Source organism: Protopterus annectens, chromosome 10.part0 (assembly GCF_019279795.1).
Source record: "Protopterus annectens isolate FY-2018-M chromosome 10.part0, PAN1.0, whole genome shotgun sequence".
In the NCBI taxonomy this organism is placed as follows: Eukaryota; Metazoa; Chordata; order Ceratodontiformes; family Protopteridae; genus Protopterus; species Protopterus annectens.
The window spans coordinates 1,075,320,751-1,075,345,766 of record NC_056744.1 but is presented as its reverse complement, the minus strand read 5'-3'; the positions used below and the strand labels follow the sequence as shown (position 1 = coordinate 1,075,345,766).

The window sequence follows — 25,016 nt, the reverse complement described above, 5'->3', positions numbered from 1 at the left end:
GAATTTCCGCATAGCGAATGAACCTAGTCTCATGGCACACAGACTATGCAAAGCATTCCTCAAAGGTACTCTGTTGCTTTGTCCCCCAGTGTCCGAACCTATCATGCCCTGGGATCTCAATTTTGTTCTACAAGCCCTTATTTTACCACCATTTGAGTCTGCAGCTACCTGTGAATTGAAAGTCTTGACATGGAAAACAACATTCTTAACAGCAGTCACTTCAGCGAGGCGGGTTTTGGAAATTCAAGCCCTCTCCATCAACCCCCCATATTTAATCTTCTATAAAGATAGGGTTTCTTTTAGACCAAACCCCTCGTTCCTTCCTAAACTGGCTTCTTTGTCTAACATGAATCAGTCCATTGAGCTGCCTGTTTTCTTCCCCAACTTTTCTAACAAGGCAGAATTTAGATTTCACCAATTGGATGTACATAGACAGTTACGCTTTATCTACACCGGACAAAAGATATCCGGAAATCTGACCAACACTGTCTCCTTTTCAGAAAACCGAATGGGTTCTCTGGTATCCAAGGTCACACTGTCTAGATGGATAGCCAGTTGTATCTCTTTCATCTATCAAGTAGGAGGTAAAAATCTGCCTTTTCCAGTCAAGGCACATTCTACTTGGGCTGTTTCTACATCCACAGCCTATCAAGCTAGATTGTCAATGGATGATGTATGTGCTGCAGCTACTTGGGCTTCTCCTCACACTTTTGTTTTTCATTACAAATTGGACGTGGTCTCCAGGGGCAGGTCTTCCTTTGTTTGGCTCCACAGTTCTCAGGAGTATTTTCCTATGAGCCACCCAGGATGTAGGTGCTAGGGACGCTGTCCCACGGGTAACAATGTAGGCGAGATAGGACTACATAACATCAAGAAGTTATGTACTCGCCATAACGTTCGATGTATGTAGTCCATCTCGCCTCACATTCTTACTTACCCTCCCACCTTCTCCCTTCCTGGAGGATTTAGAGGTTAGGTTGTCATTTACAGAGTTCCCTTGCTTAGCTTATTCTTTATATGGATGTGATGTGTGTATGGAGTTCAAATGATTTTCGCAGCAAACTAGATCTGGGGATATGGAGCAGTGCACCATGGGATACCTGCTTAGCCCAGCCAATGAGAGACTTCGAGCTAGTAAAACTGGCCGAGTCGGAGCCGATATTTAGCTCCAAACCCACGAGTAAGAATGTGAGGCGAGATGGACTACATACATCGAACGTTATGGTGAGTACATAACTTCTTGTTTTTGGAGTGTAATAAGTTGGCCGACTTTAAAAATTGCCTACAGACTGTATTCTGTCAGGAATACTAGATTAATAAATGTGTAACAAGAAATTTTTTTAAGTTAAGATACAGGATCTGAATTGCCTACACACAGTAAGGCCTTGTTAATTTTAATTCTGGTGACTGCCGAAACATCAGCTACTAGAAAATGGAAATCCACAATCTAAACCAACTATACTTGAAGTAGTGAATACTTGTAACAGGGAATGGGATCTGTAGAAAAAGGGTAGCAGTAAATTACATGAAATTATTTGGGGCATGGTGAGAGAGGGGGAAACCCAGCCTCAGGATGGAATGGGAACAATACATGCAGAAAAATGTTTTGGAGGAGGAATGAAGTACAAGAGAAGGCAGAAAGTTAATTATTTATGTAAAGTTGCTGCAACGTCCCTGTTCTGGTCCAGTAATCAAGGAGTCTCAATCCGTACCAGAGACACCGTTGAACATTCACTGGGAGCAAAAATAAATACCCACAGTATTTCTAGATGCAGCTGTCCGCACCAAGCATGATTTCCCTTAAGAGCAGACAGGGAACACACTCCGTCCTGAGGCTGGGTTTCCCCCTCTCTCACCAGGCCCCAAATAAGACTTCACTGACCACAGCTGTAGAGTTGAGTTAAGTCCTCAGCTAAGTTCCAAGCAAGTCCTCCACCACCCTCTCTAGGAAATCAGTGCTGTGTCCCTGCTCCAAGTAGCTGACACACACAATTTGATTTTTACATAGATTTATCAGCTATGCCCCCTCTGCCCAGACTATAAGGTAGATACTGCCACCGGAACACTCCAAAGCCAACTACTCTAATGCTTTTATAAGGGCACCCAATTATACTGAGCAAAATTGATACTAATACAAATGGTAGTGTTTGACCAATGGAGCAAGGCTTTCAGGAGTGACCAGACTAAGTACTCTCAAAGGTTAAATATTTCCTAAAAAGACCAGCCATGATGAAACGTTTAAATATGTTTAATAATAAATAATTTAAAAAATGAAAGTGCTAAATATCTATTTACAATAAACACCTGAGTTTCAGTCACAGGAAATATTAAAAATAACACAGATGGATAGATTCAGACAGAGAAAAAACGTACTTAACTTATCTCACTATATTTTCCTGACTGATCTAAAGAATTACTATTACCTGGTTACTTACTAAAACAAGGTAAGATGACGTAGGTGAGTGGTCGTCCTTTGTCAGGTTTCAGAAATAAACTGCTCTGAGACTTCTAGTATTAAAACATTTCAGTGCTGGATTACAGAATGACAACACACACATCTGGTCATCTGATACCCCCTTTACTAGAAACTGAACCAGAATCTAGCACGTGTTACAATACACACACACACACACACACACACACACACACACACACACACACACACACACACACGCACACACACACACCCCTCTACTAAGATGTGTTATAGCATCTGGAAGCTAAAAAAAAAAATTCAAAAACTTCCACCCCTCCAGGGTAGCAATTAATTCACCGCTAAGGACAATACAGTTGGATTCCTAGTCCTGGTTTTCAGACATTTTGTCTCTGGCTGTAGTCAGAACTGTAAGATACAAACTTTATGGTCTAAACCAGGTAATTTAATTTCGGACTATCTTTCAAAATTAGCTGGGCTGAGATTCTCTTCTCTTTCAGTACTCTCTGTTACAATATATTCGTTCAACAGTTACATCATAGTCTGACATACAGGTGTATTTCTTTTCTGTCCCGCAAGTCCCATCATTAGTACATTTTTAACACAAGCACCAGTACAAATCAGTTTGATAGATAAATGACGTATAATTCTTTACAAAACTCCAGCTAGCTATGGTGGCATATCTTGCACATCTACTGCCCTACTTCTCATGGCATATCTGGCAGTACCTCAGATCATCACAGTTGCTTAGATTATACAATTTATATTGTTATATATCTTATAGTGTTTGCAAATGTGAAATGGTTTGATTAACTTTATATAAATGCAAGTTTGCCTATGTCACAAGTGATAATTAAGTGAAGGTGTTTAAAAAAAGATTTGTTTTGTTGTATAATCAGAATTTTTTTTGATGATTTGAATTCTTGAAATTATTAATTCATCACTTCAACCCTGATCTAATATTTGGGCCTGTGACTACACAGCTCCTGAAACAGTGGGATGACTGAGGTAAATTACTGATGCATGGAATCTCTAAGATTTTTCAAGTACCGAAGTTTCACTTTAACAAGGCCACTTCTCAATCCTTTAGAGGGCATAAGAAACAGAAATGCCAGCTTATTAACAAGTAGGCCCACAAAAGAAAATGCCAGGTGGATAACTCATTTCTTTTTTTTTGATTTGCAACTTTCCCAAAATGAGCCACACTCCAGATAATGAGTTGTTATGCTGGGAATCTGATCACCGTGTGTATACATACTGTGCCCCAGTTTCCCTACCTCTCTCGGACCAACTTACACTCAACCTCTTGGCCTGGGGTCAGACTGTTGCAGACAGATGGGTGGTGAAGGCAATTCAGGAAGGTTTCACTTGGCAGTGAGTGGAGACTCCTCTTCCTTTCAGGGGAATTCCCTCACCTCCACCAGTGCTATGACATATGTTAGACGCAGGGGTCACAGAACCAGTACCTGCAAACCACATGGACAAAGTTCTATTCTAGGATACTTTTCATACCAAAGAAGGAGCACACGTGGAAACTTGTTAGATCTGACTTTTTCTCAAACCTTTATGCAAAAGTTCCAAAACTCAAGAGGTTGAAGCTTGGATCTCAGAGATACTTAGTGTCACATACCCATTGCTCACGGTTTCAGGAAATATTTAAGGTTTGCTGTATCTGGGTGACATTTTTAGTACTCTGCATTACCCTTTGGGCTTTCCTCTATACCTTGAGTGTTCACAAAGTGTCCAGCTCCAGTGGTGGCTGACTGCAGATTGCAGGGCATCCACAATTCTTTAGATGTCTTGCTTATTTCTGCAGTCTTCTCCCAAATTTTTGGAGTCTTTAGCAAAGGTGTCCAATCTCCTGTCACATCTGAGATTTTACTTGAATCTGCAAGAATCTTGTCTCTCACACACACACACACACACACACACACACACACACACACACACATGAAATTTCCTTTGTGAGGCATCTGAAAGATACACAAGAAAAAGGCCTTCCTTCCAAAAGAAAAGGTAATAACTTGCCAGCAGATCTAAGTTTTTCTCAACAGCTTCAGGCTTCTACATGAGAATTCCTGAGGATTCTAGGCTTCATGCATCCATGATCCTCATACCACCACTTCCCAGATTACACATGTGAAAAATCCAATGGTATCTTACAAAAATCCTGGACCCAGCACCTATACCCCTTTGACTTTCAGATTGCCATGTTGGTGGTTGTAAGATGAAAATTCCACTGGCGGAGGGATCACATGGCTCTCAGTCAAGGACTCCTTTTCTCTCTCCTAACCCCAGTTGAGTCAATCCAGACAGACTCTTCAGATTATGCTTTGGGTGTAGTTTCTGTGGGAGTAAAAGTGCAAGATCTGTGGGATTCTTAGGATAGACCAGAGCACATAAACATCAAGGAAATACTAGCAGTGATTCATGCTTTGAAATCCCTGCACCATCTATGGGGTTCAGTGCCTTTATATGTGATTGCAGAGAATGCCACAGTGATGTGGTATCTCAACAAACAACTGGGTACAAGGTCAAACTCTCTTTACTGCTTGGCGGCCATGGCTTGGGAGTTGGCTGTTGAGCATTCCTGGACTCTTCAGGCCTTCTACATTCTTTCAGAGCAAAACATCATGGTAGACACTCCGCAGTTCCTGAACAGACCAGGCATATTCCAGGACTTGATCCAGATGTGGGAGACCCCAAAAGTAGATCTGTTCACCTCTTTACCAAACAGACAACTACAACATTTTTATTTGAGATGTCCTTGCAGCCAGACATGGAGAACAGATGTACTGCCATTCTCTTGGTAGGGAATGTTCATGCATGCTTTTAAACGATTCTCAAGGTAATTCCAAAGATTCAGAAATAATTAACATAAATCACTGTGGCGAATCCTTTTTGGGAAAATTGGTTCTCCGTCTTTATGGAATAGGCCAGTGGCAGTTGCTGCAAACTTGATCACTGACTAAATCTACTCAGACAACATACGGGGAGATTGATGCACCCTGACATCAATCAACAACTGATGGCCCGGAGGATTCAGTTGTAATACCTTTTACATACCCTTTTCATGAGGACATGCAACAATTACTAAAGGAGGCAAGAAAGCCTGCTAATAGAAAGTCATTGGCAAATGGAAGAGATTTTGTAGTTGATGCCTTGCCAATCACTGGGGAACTGAAAGGGAAGTAACACCTCTGGTTCTCAAATATTTGTGTGAGCTAAAAGATGGCTTGTGTGCTTCAGTCAAGGTGCATCGTGTAGCCATCTCAGCTTGTCTGCATATGGATCCCCTTCCTTTATTTTTGGTCAAACAGTTTCTGAAAGGAACACTGAACATGAGACCCTTCTCAAATTCCTCCTCCTTGGGATCTCAAAAACTTGACCTCAACTCCTTTTGAACAGGGTTGTCAAGCTAACTTGTAGTTGATTACTTGGAAAACGGTTTTACCTGTTGATGTAACATCTGCAAGGTAAGTGTTTGAGTTGCAAGCTTTCATGGTTGGTAAACCCTCTCTGGTTTTCCACAAGGATAAGGTTTCATTATATATCAATCCTTCATTCATTAAAACTTTTGTTTGATGGCTTGTTTCACTGTAAATTGAATCTCCCATTTTTTCCCCAGAAAAATGCTAAACAACTGTTTCCTAGGTTTGGGGCTAAGAAAGGCAAACCCATGTCTTTTTTTTTTTTTTTTTTTTTTCCACCACGATATAACTTTTCAACGCAAAGTTAAGGCACATTCTACCAGGGCATTATCCTCTTCGATGGCATGCTGGATAGTAGTGGGCTGTAGAACTTAGAGGCAGCAACTTGGTCCTCTATTCATACCTTCACAAAGCTTTACAAACTAGATTTTGTCTGTAGATCCAGGATAGGCTTTGCTAGGACAATTCTTCAGAGGCTTCTGGACCATTATCTTTCCTCTTTTGGGAATCCACCCATATTCTACTGAAGCAGTGAGAGTGAAGAACATAGTACAATTGTGAGTCCTACTTACCAGTAGCCGTATATGTTCAAGTTTCTTCACTGCTGCAGGAGCCAGACCTACTTACCCCCTGACCCCCTTTCTAGATAGTTGAGGTGTGACACAACCTCCTCTGTTACGTTTTTTTTTTGTTTGGATAATTTTTATGGCATTTTTTTGATAGTTGGCTTTGGATAAATTTTTTTATTTATTGACATTTGGTGACCAGGAAAGGGTCAAAAACCCATTTTCAATGGATGCCTGGTGAGAAAAGCTCCAGTAATGTTTTTAATAGCATTAAGCATAGTACAAGTATTATAGGGTGTGTGTGTGTATGCATATATATATATATATATGTGTGTGTATGTGTGTGTGCATATGAGAAAGCGTGTATAAAATGTAAAATTGCAAAAATTGTTACAATAATTTGTATAGGAGTTACAATGGAGGTGCTGAAATAGCACTTACAGTAAGAGTTGTGGTCTGTTTAACAAAATATAAATGAAAGACATGTAAAAAGTACATTCGCTGGTAGATTATAAGCCGATTCAAGAATAAGTAATGTAATAAATGTTTGATACTAATTGGAAAAGGTGAAAGTGGTTTATATTGAAGGACATTAATATTGGTAATGAGATGGAGAGTTAGAGGAGAAAGTAAGGGTAAGATGTTGGATGTTTGAGAGATGAGTTAAGGAATAAGTCAATAGGGAAAGTAGGAGAAATGGGGGTGTGAGGAAGTTTTAAGATAAGAAGTAGTGGGGGGATATGGATAAGTATATAGGAGGTAGCTGGAGGTGAGGGGAGTCAAAGGAAAGAAAAGGGGCATATGTGGATGATGGAATAAATGTTTAGGAAGAAGATGATTATGAGAGGTTAAGAGGGAGATATGTGGGTTTATATTTGTTTTTGAGCATAGGCAGGTGTGTGTGTTAGTGTATTTTTAGTGTACTCCTGAATTTCTTGGAATTATTTGTACTAGTAATTTGTTCTGGTAAATCTTCCTTTCTTTTGGCAGTGAAATCCTGAAGATTTACCTTATGCTGTTTGCTGATGTACTTCCCCCAAAAAGGGTACAGTCTATCAGCAGACAGTGAGCGAGAGGGAGGGGAATTAAAACTTTGGCAAGCTGGCTGGGTGCTGTGTCCTTGGCACTACCCATAGGCTACAGCAGCAGTGAAAAAAATTGAATAAATACTGTTATGGGTAAGTAGGACTTGCACAGCTGTACTTTCTTTACACTGTATTGCAGTTGCTACACTTTATATTTCTGATTTTTCACAGTTTTCAGTTGAAGTTCATTGGTCTGTCATTTCAGCCTGTTTGAGGGTCTGGCTGAGATTCAGAAAGGCTTAACACAAGTATTAAGCTTAAGCCTGGATAGCTTCCTTCTTACAGCAAGCCTTTTTAGTTCATAAACTGCCTGTTGCTGGTGTCTTCCACTAGTGGGGGCATCAGGGCATAGGGTGGTCTCATTGGTAGAGTTGCAAGTTAATACGGCAGTAGAGGGGAGCTGTTAATGCTAATTAGCCATGTGCTGTCTAAGTGCATTAACTCCTTATTTATGCTGCCAACCAGTTCAGAGAATCTTCTCTGATGAAAAAAAAATGAATGCCATCATAAAGTCATCCATTCACTCGTATAGAAGCAGTTGAGGTACAGGTAAGTTCAGCAAAGGTGTGTGTGTGCGCGCGCACGTGTGTGTGTGTGTCTGAAGGTTCATGAATAAAGCCAAATGAATGTGTACATGTCTGCCTGTGTGATCTTTCTCTGGGGTGAGGTAGGGAGTCAAGCTTTGGGAGTGCGTGAATGGGTGTGCGCTCTCAGGAGTGCCTCAACTGATAGGGGATTGTTGTGTTAGGTGGGGTGTGTGCGCACATGCCTGCATTCATGGGTGCCTTGAGTCTGTCTGTTAATGGGTGCGGTTGTATGTATGAGTGTGAATGTAAAGTATGGTCAATTTGCCAGTGTGATGCATGGCCAACCAGCTAAAGCACAGCTGTCATCTGGACTGACAATACTAGTGTTAAACAAGGGTAATTCAGAGATGTGCTGATGAGCTCGTAATGAGGTCTTTCTCATTGCAGCCATAGCTGTCTCCGAATTGAATTTTGTCACACAAATATTTTGACCTCCCTGTAGTAGGCAAATTTGAGCAGTAAGGATGCTTCTGAAACAAAGGGATTATATAGCCAGTCCATTTCTTCCTTTGTGGCATTGTTATAAAACAGGTATACATTCGTAAAAGTGAATCTCTTGACTCTGGTATATTTATACTGCAGCACAATAAGAGGTTTTTGACTTCTCTGTAGTCAAATTCCAGTATTAGAGCAATATTTTTTCTTGACTGAGACACTTGTAGAATTGAGTGATACTGAAACAAGTAACAGGATAAAAAAATGGTTCAAATTCCATTGAGAACACACTTGGGTGATAAGCTATATATTGGAAGCATGGGGTATACAAGAATTTTTGGTGATCTTGAGAAGAAAAAAATGTTTTATTTAAAGCTGTGGCAGTAAGTTGTAGTAGCAGGAAACTGATAACATCTTGTTGTTTTATCAGGAACAGCAGTACGAAGGATCTGACTCTATTTGCAGCAGAAGCAGTAGCACTTAATCGTCAGCTCTCCCAACATGACAAGGAGCTCAGCGAAGGGCAGCAGATAATTATTAAGGCAATGTGTTCTATGCGGCTTTCCCCACCCTCAAATTCCCGACTTGCAAAACGCAGAGCAAAAACTCAAGCTAGGAAAGCCAATGGCACTTGACAGGATGGCTGAAGAATGTCCAGTGGCATTAATACAATCAGAGGTAGCAATAAGTGAACTGGGCATCTAATCATCAGGATATAAACTGGTGCAAACAGCTATGATTTTAATTCAGTACAAGAAATTCAGGGTTATTTTAAGGCAAAGTGTGCATTTCTTAAAGCCTTTGTGTTCTGTTTTACTTCTATTGCTAAGTTATAGCTCATGCAACTCTCTCAGGTATGTAGACCTTAAACCTGTGGCTCATGTCAGTACGTTTTACATGTACAGTGTAAGTGATTAGGCATTTTTCACTGTTTTATATGTTTTGACCATTCTTCTGTCTTCTTGCCAAGTAAGCTTGGAGCATTCCATGTGTATATGTACAGAAAGGAGTACACCTGAGCTGAAAATTAATGAGTGCAATTATTGGTTTTAATATATTTTACAGAAGTAATGACTTCTGTTAAGTTTATTTTCATAATTTTAATTTTTACTTTGTCAAAAAAGGTTTATTTAAGATATGCATATGTGCAAAGTTTTGTGTGTATACAAATGTGGCATGAGTTTCCTGTACAGTAATACATTTTTTGTTTTGTTTTTTTCTGAAGGTTGAGTGCTCTTGAGGCAGTTTGCTTAGGAAACTAAGTCCTTTTGAGTATATGGGAGATTACATTTTTACAAGTATGTGTTGATGCATAAGAACTGAGCTGCTAATTTTAGTTCATTGCCTATTGATATTGTCTGTTGAGAAAATTTAAAGTCATTCATGTGACGTCTGCTATGTGGTAAACTGCAAACAACTGTTAATGGCATTTTTATTAAGTTAATCATGCTTGTTGCATCTTAAGTAATTTTCTGGAAAAGCCACAATCTTAATGGTCTTCCACCGGATGTTGATACAACACCAAAGGCAGTATTCCCCTTTTTTTTTAAATCCTGTTTTTATAAATTTTAATTTTTTTTGTATTTAAGTCATAGTTTATCTTTTTATATATATTTTTAGAAGCGTAAAACGCAGCCATATGAGATGTTTGTACTATATGTATTTCTTTTCATTTGTAATTATTTAATTTATTTCTGATGGGAGCTAAAATTGTATGCATTTTGTAAAGAACACAGAAGAGCAGTGCGGCAGTTCATGTTTTCCTTTGCTGCAGCAAGTAACTACAATAGCCATGTCGATAAGTGGCAATAAACAGCACTTCAGCAACTTTTATCATTCCTAAATCTACAACAGAACAATTTTTGTTACCATGTTCTCCGTGCAGAAAGTACAAGTTCATTATGTTTATTTTAGCATTTTTATTGCAGTTTCTGAAGAAAGCTTATTTAAGGAGCTGGTGGTTAACTCTCATTATTTAACAGATATGGTGAATGGACACATTTACTGAAGAATATGATTTGTAAAACAAAACAAACAAACCAAAAAAATCAGCTTCAATTCTTGTTACAAAATGTTTTGTGAAAGATTTTAAGTATTCTTGTATAATTCACATCCTCATAAAGACGCGTACCAAATTCAAGATCATTTTGTAGTGTGAGTAGAGCTCACTGCAGGAGTTTTTTAGTGGCTGATCTGCATGCCTTGTTCATGCGTCACCATTATACACATGTATGCTTGCCCATTACTCGCTTCTGAGTCTGACACATTGTTATTCTAGTTGTTAAAGCGGAAGGCTGTGTGCTGCACATATTAAACTGTACAGTAATCTTACCCTCATAGTAATTTCAGTTGTGTAGGAAAATAACACAATGATGGTCTGCAGCTTATCCTGAAGAAATGTCTCTGTATTGTTATTTTCCTCTCTTCATTTACACAGAAGAGAAATTCATGTTCATTTTGATTTGATCTGGTCCTTATAGTTCATTTATTTGCAGAAGCCCCAGTTTTCTGCTTGATAGTATTTTAATTTCTGTTGTGGTTGGATTGAGATGTTACAAATAAGACATTGAACTCAGCATAGGCTGAGTCGTCACAGTAAATTAACTGTAACAAAATAGAATGAAGTTTAACTCCAACCAGCTGGAAGCAGTAGTGCATGCTAACATATACAGTCCTTTTACTTCATTTTAGATCTTCTTATATATAGGATTTATGAGAGGAATTTAGTCACAGGAAAACAGCTGATAAAAAGTATAATATGCCTTCTGTACCACAGACCAGACTACGAAACCCAAATTATTTTTTCTTTGCTTCCATTCCTGCCAAAGACCATTACACCCCCGACTTCCCATTTTGCCTATTCATTCAGGAGAGAGATGAAAGCCAGGGAGTCCCAGCATTTGTGGGAATTGGAGATTACTTGAATACTCTAGGCACTCTTCCCCCCCCCCTCCTTTGGCCAGAAAATGAGGTGCAATGCTTGCTACTGTAGCCATTTGCTAGCTCACTTCTGCAAGCTCATGTCCAGACCAGTGTACTTTCCCCATTTGGCTTGAGTGGCTTAGAAGTTTACTTTGTAGGTTTTGCACCTTTTGTCACTGCTGCCCTGACTGGGGTGTTGCATTTCAGCGAAATAATTAATGAGAACTTTGACTGTAATAAAATAAGTAAATAAACATTACAAAATAGCAATGTTTACCAGGCGATTGCTGTTTGGTTTCCTATTAGGTTGCTTGACAAATCACCTAACTTTCGCAGTGATTTGCTTCCAAATTGAAAATGGATGTTTTATTACATATAGCCAGAATATTAAAAGTAGAACATGTGTTGAAGTAACTTTATGTAACAAAAAACTGTGAGCATGCATACTTTAACATTTGTTCCTGGTGCATATTCAGTTCCTTCATCTGAATATTTTTTGCACCTCATTAAACTGTCAAGCAACTTAAATGACTACTTTGTGGATTGTAGAAAATTGCTTGCTAGAGCTAACATTTGGGACTCCATCCTGATTGGACCTTGCTTAAGGTCATCCTTTCAACAAATTGCAGTTTAGCAAAAATTCATGAAGTTCCCCACCTGGAGGTGTCTGCACATTCTTTTAGACATACGCTGTGATAAGCATGTACCAGATAGGATCAAGGAACGGTTTCCTGTGGTTCAGTAGTCCAGAGTTTGATTCCCTCGACCTCTGTTGCCTGTGTTACTCTGAGCAAGTCACTTTACTAGAGAACATTCTCGGGCCTAGTCTGAAAAAGGTCCATGGAGATCGATGCTGTACCCCAGTTAACAAATGCAAATTGTGCGAGTCCCTCACATCCACCAGTTTTTAATTTTTTGCTCTCGCATAGTTCAGTTTTCATTGCTGTGTGTATGTGGGGGTTTCTACATTCAGCTGACTTTTTAACCTGTAAAGTACCTTTTGTTTATCATATTACCAGGAAAAGCAAATACCAACAGCATCTTTGTTTTATTGGGACGAGTATGACTTGGAGTATTGTCCTGTTACATGTCATTATCAGTGAGTGAAACATAGCCATTTAGAGCTCCTCACTCAGGAATCTGTGTGAAAATCTACCTCACAGCCCTAAGGCATAGACCAGAGCATTGTAGAGGAATGGAATCTTGAATGGTAGATCCCCTAGCCTTTCTCTCCATACACACCTCACCCACCAGTCCTTTTTGGGTACTAAACTTGTCCTTCACTAGAGAATGCTTCTCTGTTAACAGCAAGGATATATAATTTGCGTTGATGGTCTGTGCAACTTGCAGATCAAAAAAGTCCAATAAATCCACTACATTGCAACAAATGTGATAAAGGACGTAACCACATATGGTGTGCAGTTAATGAAATTGTCCTGTTGATGAATAGAGGCAAGTCTATCTGTTGACAGTATGGACTGATGCATTGGATTGGGATTTCATTCAGCTTGGAAGACTTAATCAGATTTCCTGTACTAAAAAAATGGATTGACAAACATCCATCAAAGATGAAATCCCACTGGCAGCTATACACTTGGATTTTTGTAAATGTGTCATTAGTAAAAAAATAAATAAAGCTATTTAAACATGCTGAATGGGCATCAGAATATGAGAATGAGTAACACAAAATTAAATGAATAAGCAAATATGAGAGGCAAAATAGTGTGAGGTGAAATATTTTACCATTAAAAAACTAAATTAACATGATTTAAATTAAATTATAGCAGTAATAAATGGGGATGATGTAAAATAGATTGTATGTGGAATATAATTATAATAAAGTACTGTTACTGATTTATTTGTTTGGACCACTAATCCTGTTAAAGATGGGTGCCTTGTCCCTTTCTTAATAGTTGCTGTGTGAAGCAAGACTGATAAACATTCAAATATAAAATACATCTTCCCTATTAGAGGTTGATATCCCATCTCATGAAGTCCACTTTCTACTTCACATCAGCACTCCTTTTGTAACAACTTGACTTCTTATGTATGTATGGTTTAATTGTTGCCTTGGTTTAGTGATCTTCTGGACCGTAGTTGTACATAGTGTGCTGTGGCAATTATAAATGCAAAAGATGGAGGAGTCAGCTGTGGTAGAATTTTCTCCACTGGGCCCACATGTTGCCTACATAACCCATTCTTCATCCCCCTTAGGGTAAAAGGTGTGGGGAGGGTTCCTGAAGTTATGTTGTAAGGAAGGAGCTAAATATGTCCTGCTGTCATTCTTTGTCTGTATGCCTCATGCTACCCTGGTAAAGTACCTATTGTTCATCGCTGCCAAGCATGTATTATGGCATACTGGTGGCATTCGTCCGTACCAGCCATCGACCACACGTCTACCTCCACACAAGCACATGGGTTCAATCAGCCCTGCAGTGCTTGGATCGTTAATTAAATCCCAGGTTACAAGTAAATGAAGTTTTATTCAAAGCTAATAGTGGAAAGTGCCATTGTGTGGCACCCTTCTTTCCCCTTTCAGAGAAGGAATGTTCTTCACTGTGTACTGATATTCATTCTTGCAATCTAAATCTGCTTAAAAGAACCAGGAAGAAGAAGATGATGTCATGATTGTCAATGGTAATTTTATCTGTGAACTGGCATTAAATAATCTGTTCATTATTGTCATGGAAAGTATTACTCTGTTACTTTAAATGAGAAACCGAGGCTTGGACACAAACCTCCTGTATTCTTTTGTAAATTTAATTGACTTGTGAGTTGAATTTTACCAGCTGCCCAAAGGTAATCCTGTGTATGCAGTTTTCAGTAAGTGGAGTCCTTAGAAAATGAGATGAAGTCTGTGCAATGTGTAATCTGTAAGGTCTGTGTCACAGTTACTTTTAAATTACCTCATTGCCATTAGTACCTCTGACTTTTAAAGAAATAAGAAACACATTTTAGAAACCAAAATCTGTGTGACTAGTACTTTGACTAACACTGTGACGTAGTGAGATCAGCCTAGTTAAAGGTTTTTTTCTCCAATATACACTTTAAAGTGCACCATTAAAATGTTTCTTTAATCTCTACAAGCTTTATGTAAGAGATGTAAACCTTTGGTATTTTATTAAATGTTTTTTAGATTGAGCTAATGCATTATTTTTGTACTGCTTAATGAACAGCAGTGTCAGTACTAAAAATGTATTTGTATTATTTTGCTCATTAACAAAGGTTAATTAAAGTGTTTTTAAATTATGATCTGTGTGATCTTGTTTTAATTTTTGTTTCACCAAGAAAATTAGACACCATAGTTTTTTCAGTATGTTCAGCTCTCTCTGAGTTTGCCTAAGGCTTGATTCTTTTCAAACCATTAACTGCAGATAGCTTGGACTAACTCTGGTTAACAGAATGCAAATAATTTATGAAAATAATGAATTTGTTTAGCTTCCTTAGTATCATTAAAAGGAATGCAAGTGAGACACAGTATCATTTGAAGTTACTAGGCTAATGGCCTAGTCCAAGAGGGGCACAGGTGGAACCCACTGGGTGAATTTACGGTTACCTATCCAATCATCCAGATTGTGTGTGAAGAATGTTAATAAGGTGCTCTGTTTGACATGAAGTGTGGGAGTCTGTTCCAAAGATGCAGTAACCTCTGGGAAACAAAACTGTCCCTCCAACAAGTTCTATGAATGTTACATACCAGGTTCAGGTCTTTAGAGGGAGTAACCCATGTACCATTTGACTTGCGGATATGCAGCATTTCCAAAAAAAGTAGTGTCAGAGATTGCCTTGTATGCAAGCCAGAGATCACCTCTGAGTAGTTTATGAAACAGAATAAAGTGACCGTGATTTCAGATGATCCACATAGGACAGATGCTGAAGACGCTGAATTTTCCTTGTTATGAGCCTTTGTGGTTTCTCCAATTGCTGCAGGTGCTTGGAAACGTATATACCAGAAGGGGCACTGTACTTAATTATTGGTCTGATAAGAGTACAGGGAGGTTATAACTTGTTTTTTTCTGGCTGCAATGCTCTTACTTATGAGACTAACAGTATAGAATGTCCTTCTTTCCACTGTGGAGACATGGTGATTAAAGGTGATTGCTGTCAACTTGTGTGCCCAGGTCTCTCACCACTGAGTGCATACTTAGGCTGTTGCTATTGACGTGGTAGTTAGTAGGAACATCGGCTCTTACTGAAAGGGATAATCCATTTTTTTGCATCAAGGTTAAGGCCATGACTTTGGTACCAATCATTTGTTTGTGTCAGACCCTCTTGTAGGATGTTGACATCATTTGGAAATTCTATTACCACTACCAGTTTGCAGTCATCAGCAAACTTTGTCAGCTACAGAACTTTAGATCTGAAGTAGGAACTTCATTTGTCAGCAACCTGTGGGATACGGATCCGATCTCTGATCCGAGCCGGCAACTTCTATCATAGCATAGATCCGAGCTCCTAGCTCCTCCCCTTACCCATAATCCCCTGCCTACCCTGACTGACCCCAGATCTAGTTTGCCGCTCTTCAAGCAACAGCTAGATTCCAGAGCTCTTGGCGTTTTTGTGAGAAAAAAGTTTTCTTTCTTGTTTTCTGATTGAGTGATTGTGTGCGCGTGGTAGGTTTATCCTTAACGCTAAACGTATTGTTATTTTAGCTTCTCAGCTTAAATTTTAATTTTAAATATTCCTCCCTCCCCTGCTGGTCGTAGCATGTGTGTGTGACTTGAGTGTTAGGGGCCTAGTGAGTGTGCTTTACTTTAGTAATGTCGGAGGCCCCTAAAGCCATTTTTTCGAAATGCACCGAGTGTGGTCACAAGCTTTCACCGGCTGATGGCCACACTCGGTGCGTTAGGTGCCTTGGGGTTGAACACCTCTCTTCGGGTTATGCGTTTTGTGCGGCGTTCAACCCCAGGGCACGTAAGGATCGGAGGTCGAAGCTGGTTCTGGCGGGCCTTTTACCCCCAGACTCTGCTTCGGCCTCCAGTACTTCGGTGACCGCTACCCCCCCCCCCCCGGTAGCAGTCACTCCTGCCTCCCTTCCTCCGACCGGGACTCCCGCTTCGGCTCCGGAGGATAGGGAGTCCAGGAAAGAGAAGCGGAGGGAGAAGCACCTTAAGCGGCGGGCCGAGGACTCATCGGCCCCGCCCGCCAAGAGGGCTTCTCCGTTCAGGTCTTCTCAGTCTCCTCCTCCTTGGATCAGATTCTCTTGTTTCTCCCCGGACCCGAGGAGGAGGTGACCCGGTCCCCGTCGAGGTCATCGAGGCGACACTCCAGGTCTGCCTCGGTGGCCTCTTCGAGGTCCACTTTTAGCATGTCAGATGCAGACGTGGACCGGATGATGAGGCGATTCATCCAGGCCCAGATGCAGATGGGAGTGCTCTTGCCTCCTCCCCCTCCGGGGGGGAGCTCGACCCATTTTTTTCACCCCTATTGCTCCTTCTCTGACCCGCATTCTGGGTTCGGAGCACTCGGAGCCAAGCCACGTTGGATCCGGGGGTGGGTCGGAGCTGACCGTGCTGGGCACTTCGGCTCCGACGGCTCCCTCGAGTTTGTCGGATCCGACTTCGGATCCGAGGGATTCGGTGTGCTTTCGGCTCCGTCCCGGTCGGAGCACACCGGCCCCTCGGATCCGACGTTCTCGGCGCAGGGTCCAATCCCCGCTTCGGATCCGAGTGGGAGTCGGATCTCGGATCCGTCAGAGAGCGGCTCCCCCTCAGCTTTCGCTGCGGTGGAGAGGGCACTGTCGAGTGCTTCTAGGCCTCCGGTCCTGGCTTCGGCTCCCTCCCGCACTCCTCATCTGGTCCTGGCTCCCCTCATCCGGCCCTCTGGGCAGCCTGCCTCAGCGCCTCTAGGAGTTCCAGTGGAACAAGATACAGTCCGTGAGGACTTCACGGACAGCCTCCCCCGAGGAGATTCCTCACAAGGCAAAGTGCAAGAGGAGGCACATAGACTCCCCTGAGAGTCTCACCGAAGATACGGACTTAGATGAAGGGGAAGGCTCCCCTAGGTCACCCCCGAGGATGTCTCCTTCAGAGACATCATGGAAATGCTCAAAATCAGGGGTGGGTGGTATGCCCCCAAGGCTTCCTCTGATGAGTCCGTATTCCTTGAGGTGTTTGAGGCAGGACCATCTACCTCTTGAGTGTCCCCTCCACCCGAACCCCTGGTGGATCTCATATCCTCTAGGGCTTGGAAGGAACCGGACACCGTAGAGCCAATCCCCAAGCGCCCGGACAAAATTGAGCCCCCCCTGCAGAGAGATCACACTGGAGCAGAGGTCCCCCTGTGGATGCCATGTTAGTGGCTGCAGCCACCAAGAAAGAGTTGGCTCAGGAGAGCCCCACGGTTCATCCTCCGAGCAAGGAGTCTCGCGAGATGGACCGTCTTGGGAAGTGGGCCTTCAGTTCAGCAACCTTCTCTATGAGGGCCTTGAACTACATGGCACACATTATTCGGATGCAGCGGGATCTAATTAAGGAATACGCTGCTTCCCCCCCAGGGTCCATGTCTGAGGGAGACAAGGATCTGTACTCCTCCCGAATGGCCACCCTCCGCTCTATCTGTAACACCTCCATGCGGCTGTTGTCTCATGCTACGGAGGGAGCCGCTAGAGCAGGCGGAGTTGGGCTTGTCATGAGGAGACAGACCTGCCTCCGTCACTGTGACTTCTCGGAGCCCTTCAAGGCGTCATTCGCGAATGCCCCTTTTGATGGTTCTGCACTGTTCGGCAAAACCGTTCGCGACACTCTTGTCCAGAGCGAGAAAGACGGGAAGACCTAGTCTGCCGTCGGAGTCCGCTTCTCTGCACCCCAGAGGTCCTTTTCCAAGAACCAAAAGGGTCAGAAGAAGATGTGGTTCCGAAAATCGCATCAATCCCAGTCTGCTCAGGACAACCAATCCTCTCGTGGCAGAGGAGGACAGGGAGGACGCCGCCCCAGACGCAGAGGGGGTCCCAGGAATTTTGGGTCCAGAGAACCGTTCTCTGAGAGGCCCACGCAGAACCCCTGAGGGGTTACCCGGCTGCTCCACTCTGGAGGCAGTCGGGGGGCGTTTTTCGAGGCACCTAGCAATGTGGGTGTCCATAACAATGGATTGCTGGGTGCTTCGTATTATATCCAGAGGTTCCCAAATTCCCTTTATCGTAACCCCCAGAATCAGAGGCCTCCCCGACGTACCACCCAGTCAGAGGGAGGCGGCTGCTGTAGAAATTCAGCAGCTTCTGCAAAACAGAGCCATCCAGCCCGTCCCCCCAGATCAAGTCAGATCAGGGTTTTACTCCAGGTTCTTTCTGGTGCCAAAAAAGACGGGGGACTTGAGGTCCATCCTCGACCTCTCTCTCCTAAACCTGGCGGTACCCAAAGAAAAGTTCCGAATAGTCACATTGCAATCCATCCTCCCCCTATTGCGGGAGGACGACTGGATGAGCTCCATCGACCTCAAGGATGCGTACTATCACATTCTAGTGGACAGGCGTTCCAGGAGGTTTCTCTGCTTCCGGCTGGGAGCCAGTCACTTTCAATTCAGGGTCCTCCCCTTCGGCCTCACCTCAGCCCCCCAGGGTGTTCACCAAGATCCTAGCGGTAATAGCGGCCTACCTGAGACTCCAGGGAATTCAGGTCTTCCCATACCTGGACGGCTGGCTCCTTACGGCCCCAACAAGGCATCTACTTTGTTAATGCAGAGATTATTTCCTCAATCTGGCTCCACTATTAGGATTGTCCATCAACATGACCAAATCCTCTCTCATCCCTACACATGTGTTGGATTTTATAGGGGCGCGACTGGATTCCAGACAGATGCTTGCATTCTTGACTCCAGATCTGCTTCGGAACCTGATGTTGCACGTGCAGGCCATCCTTCAACTGCAAACTCCTTCGGCGGAATTGGTCCTGAGGGCCCTAGGATCTATGGCGGCTGCAATCCCTCTGCTGCCATTGGCCTGGTTGAACATGAGGGTCCTGCAGTGGACCCTCCAGGTACAATGGTCCCTGTCTCGCAACCCTCTGTCTCATCCCATTTCCTTAAGCAGGGTTTGCAGAAGATCGCTCTTGTGGTGGCTCCAGTCTCCCAATCTCCACACGGGACATCCCTTCTCACTACCACCGCCAGTCGACACTGTGACCACGGACGCTTCTCGCCTGGGGTGGGGGAGGCATTTTTCAGGCAGGACAGTCCAAGGCACGTGGAACGACGTAGAGACCTCTTTGCATATCAACGTCCTAGAGATGAGGGCGGTGCTTTTGACGTTGCAGGCACTACACAACTCTCTTCCAGTAGGGACGATTGCAGTACAGTCGGTCGTCTGGTACATCAGCAAACAGGGGGGAACCAGGTCTTACCCCCTTTGCCACGAGGCCATGAGAGTGTGGGAATGGGCGATTTCCACCAACCGCTTTCTCATAGCAACGCACCTTCCGGGACGGTCCAACATTCTAGCAGACAGACTCAGTCGTACTATCCTGACTCCTTACGAATGGTCTCTCAACCATCGAGTTACAGAGCAAGTATTTGCCCGATGGGGGCAACCTTGTTGCGATCTTTTTGCCTCTCCTTCAAACACCAAATGCAACGTTTACTTCGCTCTGATCCCCCCTTCCGGGGGAGTCCCCAAGAGACTCTCTAGTTCATGCTTGGCCTCCCGGTCTGCTTCTTTCCCTGATGTTGAAATTATTACAGAAAGCCAGGCAGTTGGGGAGCAAGATGATCCTCATTGCTCCATTCTGGCCTCGTCAGACATAGTTCCCTTACCTATGGTCTCACCTAGTGTATCCACCATGGATTCTGGATCCCCTCCCGGATCTCATTTCTCACCCTCTCGGTCTTCCGACTCCGAGCCTGGTCAACCTCAAGCTGACGGCTTGGTTGCTCCAGTTCCACTCCTCATAAGGACTCCCGGGATCTCATCGCCTGTCAAAGCCATTCTTGTAGCAGCTCACAAGCCTTCCACCAGGAAGGTTCATCGAAGTAAGTGGAAACGCTTCACCATTTGGGCAGAAAACCTTAGTTTAGACCCATTTACAACCCCGATAGCGTCGTTCTAGATTTTCTAACCTCTCTTTCACCAGGGGGCTAGTTCTTCCACAGTCAAGGTACAACTTGCAGCAATCTCATACTATCACGTTGGGCAAGAGTCTGGCCCTCTTATCCCTTCCAGACTGTGTAAGACCTTCCTCAAGGGTACCTTCCTCCTTAGGCCTCCAGTCAAAGAGGTGGTACCTCCATGGGAGAGAGAAATTTGAGATCAACCGTGGCCGACGGTTTGAAGGGGGGACCAGTCAAGGCCTGTAAGACAGCCTTTTTGGTGGCCATAACTTCAGCCAAAAGAGTGTCAGAATTGCAAGCTCTTTGTGTCAAACCGCCATATCTGGTCTTTCACCCGGATAGGGTTTACCTCAGGATCAGTCCGTCCTTTCTACCTAAGGTATCTTCAGAAGCGAACATCAGTCAATCTATCAATCTTCCAGTGTTTTTCCCCAACTTCCAAAACAAAGGAGAGTACAAGCTACATTCCTTAGACGTACACAGACAACTACATTTTTATATCCATAGAACTGCTGATCATAGGCAATCTGATCAGTTGTTTATCTCCTTTGCCAAAAGTAATTTCGGAAAGCCAGTTTCTAAAGTTTCTCTCTCTCGATGGATCTCGAGTTGTATTCTTTTAGCATATCAGAGCTCGGGAAGGCCTGCACCTCAAGGAGTCCATGCTCATTCTACTAGGGCCGTTGCCACATCTGCGGCCTTTCAAGCTAGGGTTCCACTGGATGACATTTGTTCCGCAGCCACTTGGGCTTCATCTCACACCTTTATCAGCCGCTATAAAATAGATGTTGTCTCCCGAGGTAGGGCGTCCTGTGGCTCTGCGGTGCTCCGGAATATCCTTCCATGAAGGCCACCCAAGATTTAGGTAGCTGGGGACTGTGTCCCACAGGTTGCTGACAAATGAAGTTCCTACTTCAGATTAAGAAGTTATGTACTCACCATAAAGTTCCATCTGAGTAGGTATCTTCATTTGTCTGCTCCTCCTTCCCCTGACCAAAATGATCGTTCTTATGGTTATTAGCATATGTTCCCTTTGAGACACTTTTATCAGCTGTGCTATGGCGCAAACTTGATCTGAGGTCAGTCAGGGTATGCAGGGGATTATGGGTAAGGGGAGGAGCTAGGAGCTCGGATCTATGCTATGATAGAAGTTGCCGGCTCGGATCCGAGATCGGATCCGTATCCCACAAGTTGCAGACAAATGAAGACACCTACTCAGATGGAACGTTATGGTGAGTACATAACTTCTTATTTTTGCTTTTACTTCAAGAGAAATAGATTACAAAAAGTAGAGGCCCAAGGACTGATCCCTGTGGAAATACCACTGGTTACATATCTGCTGTTGGAGGTGGATTCCCCTATTTTGACTACATATGTTCTATCAGTGAGCCAGTTATCGACCCATCTAACGATGTAAGGGTTGATACCTGGCTGGGTGAGTTTGTCAATGATGCCTGAGTGGGGGGGATAGCATCAATAGCCTTGGCTAAGTCTAGGTAGGCTGTGTGCACAGATTACTCTTGTCCAGGACTTTGAATGTATCAAAGCCCACCAGGTTTAACAAACATGATCTCCCTTTGACAAATCCAAACTGGGTAGGGTCAAGTGTTTGGAGATTACGTATATCTTTGTTAATAGCGTCCATGCTGATTTGCTTCATAGTCTTGCAGACTAGTCAGGTTAATAAGTGTATAGTTCCTGGGATCAGTAGAAGCACCACCTTTGTATAAGGGAGTAACAGTGGCCATTTTCCATTCAGCTGGGATGAAGCCAGTGTTTAGACTGTGACTGAAAAGAGTACCCAATGGTGGTGGTAATTCTTGTTGGAGCCCATGTTGGGCACAGCCTGGGATGCTGTTAGGTCCCACAGATGCTGTGTTTTTGGACTTAGGGCATTTACAACCTGCTTTTTAAAGATACAAGGTAGGGGACAGGTGGTAGGGATATCATGATGGTACATGTGATGGGGACAAGGGAGTGAAGTTATCATAGAACCTGTCTGCCAATAGGTTAACTATGTCCACAGGCTCAGTTTATGTGGTGTCATTAACTACCAGTTCGGCACAAGTCTGGGCCTTTCCTTTTGTTTATGATGTAACTAAAAAAACGCGTTATGGTCGTCCTTACTGGAAGAAGCTAATTTGGATTCATACTTTGTATTGGAGGACTTCACAAAAAGTCTTATTTGCTTGTTTAAGCTGAGGTGGGTGTGTTTCCAGTTTATGGCTTGCACGCTCTTACTCTGACAGCAATTTCTTCCTCTTGTTGTAAAGCCTGTTCATGGCAATTGCCCACCAAGCAGGTTTGCTCTTCCTTGAAGAGCTTGTTTTGGTCATAACAGGTACAGTCGAGTTAATGCAGTTATACAGGAGTTTGTATAAAGCATTGGTGTAGAACTCTGCATAGTTGCCAATTCCATTGGGGGGTGAGTGCATTGAAGCTTTTTATACCACCCCATAAGAGGTTATAATCTGCTTTGGAGAAGTTTTTTTTACTTTAATTGCTGCCAGGGGAGGGTCATCAGGTACGATTATTACTTTGAATGAGACTGATCATTTGTGGTCAGATCTCACCAGGCAAGACCTCACAGTGGGGGTGTTACAGTGGTCCCCCATATTGGTAAACACCAGATCCAGGATGTTCCCACCCCTTGTGGGGGTGTCAACCATCTAGTCCAGGGCATTAGAGTTAACAAAATCAAAGAACCTTTGGGCAAGTGAGTTTGAGAACGAATAATTTACCCAATGGGGTGTTCAGATGTATCTTGATAGCCTCCAGTAGATCCAAGTAGGCAGTGTGAGTGTCCTGATTCATGGAGGGGGTCCTGTAGCTGGCAATGACTTGAATAGGTGTCCTACCAACAGTTAATTGCACTTGAAGTACCTCCAGGGAATTGTACTGTTTAACCAATCTGGAGGTGTATTTTATCTTTAATGAATATTGATATACTGCCTCCTTTAGTTTTCACGCCTTCAGTTTGTGGTCTGAATGTGTGGAAGGAGGTGTAATACAGTATGGCTGGTATGCTGTCAGCCTTGAGCCAGGTATCCGTGACTGCGCGGATGTCAGCATCTTCCAAGGTGAGGACTGCTTCCAGTGAGTGCAGTTTCATGTTAAGACTCCTAGCGTTTAGCAGTATAACCTTGAGGTTGTATTTAGATGGAGTTTTTACATCGGGAATTTTTCTTGAAACACTGTCTAAAAAAAATCACTATGGGGGTGGCAAGAGCCTTAGCCAGTAGCCAAAATCCCAAGGGTGACAGATGATGAGCATCTCTGGCAAAGCATTGAGGTCTGTCGATCATGTCATCCCAGGCTGGGCTGACATAGTGGATCCCCTTAGAATAACGCCAGAAACCAGCCAGTTATTGTAGTTTAAGGCATTATCCTAGATGAAGGTAAAATGCTGCTTAAGGCTAGGGACATATCTGCCTGAGATGCACAATCCAAGATCTGAGTTGTCTCTCTTCATATAGTCCAGAGAGGTCCGTCTCAAGTCATTCACACCAACATGGACTATGATGGAGTCATAACAGAACCTGTTGTTGAGAGACTTGAGTGCTTGTGTGAAATGGCGTATCCTGGCATCTGACAGACAGCTGACTGTGACCTTTTCTTATCCAGTCTGGTGAGAGAGATGTGTGTCACATGATGGAATCACCTATAACTAATATGTTTGGTTTTGTGGTTTGCCTTAAGGGCTTGATAGGCAAGACACTGGTGCATGAACTATTATGTGTATTGTGTTCTGCAGAGGAAGTACTATGTGTAGCACGCTTTGTTTGGGAGGTCTCTGGTGAGGACCTCTGCATGTGTATGTATGTGTGATGTGGGTTTGGGGGGGGGAGTAGGAGGTGAGGTGTGCATGCTGACGACCCACTCATTGTCATATGTACTGACTGGTGTGTGAGAGAGCATGGATTCAGGGTTTTTAATATAGCTGTATCTCTTACATGTTTTGTGTGGACTGAGAGTAGAGGGTTTTTGAGAGACTTGTGAGATAAGTATGTAGTCAGCTGGTGTTCTAGGCTGATAGGTCTCATCCACTATAAGCCGAAATTGACCGGAGGGTCTCATCCACTATCAGCTGAGATTATTCACTGGAGGCAAAAATGAACAAATTGTGTTTTCTTTGGGTGGGACTTTACATCCTGCAACTCCATGCAGTGGCCTGTTTTTCACTTCAACATTCCTCCCTCTCGGGGAAAGACCAAACACTTTTCAATTTCCTCATCCAGTAGTGCAGTTTACACATTGTGTATGTGACTAATTTCTTTCCATCGAGTAGTTATTCTCTTACCAGAGATGAACTTTCATCATATTAGATGATCAAAACAGTTAAAGGAATACTTTTTCTTCATACTGATAATGTATTTGAATTGAACTGTGCCTGTGAACTTGATGCTCATAAACACACTTGTATGAAAGTGACCTTGACCAAAGAAGGCTTCCTTTCTGTAGGTCTTGGATTTGCTAGTCACCTCATCTAAGCAAGAGAAGTCAGGCAAAGTGTAATT

The 25,016-nt window shown here is 43.0% G+C and overlaps 1 protein-coding gene across 1 annotated transcript in view; it reads left to right on the top strand.

Annotated features, from left to right (window-relative positions):
- Positions 1-9,443, top strand: part of MKNK1 (MAPK interacting serine/threonine kinase 1) — a gene marked incomplete in the record, with an annotated part of 837,567 nt that extends 828,124 nt beyond the window's left edge. Inside the window, 1 exon segment of the mRNA XM_044085821.1 lies at positions 8,969-9,443. Coding sequence (XP_043941756.1) covers positions 8,969-9,173 — 205 coding nt within the window.
- Between the last annotated feature and the right edge of the window lie 15,573 nt (positions 9,444-25,016).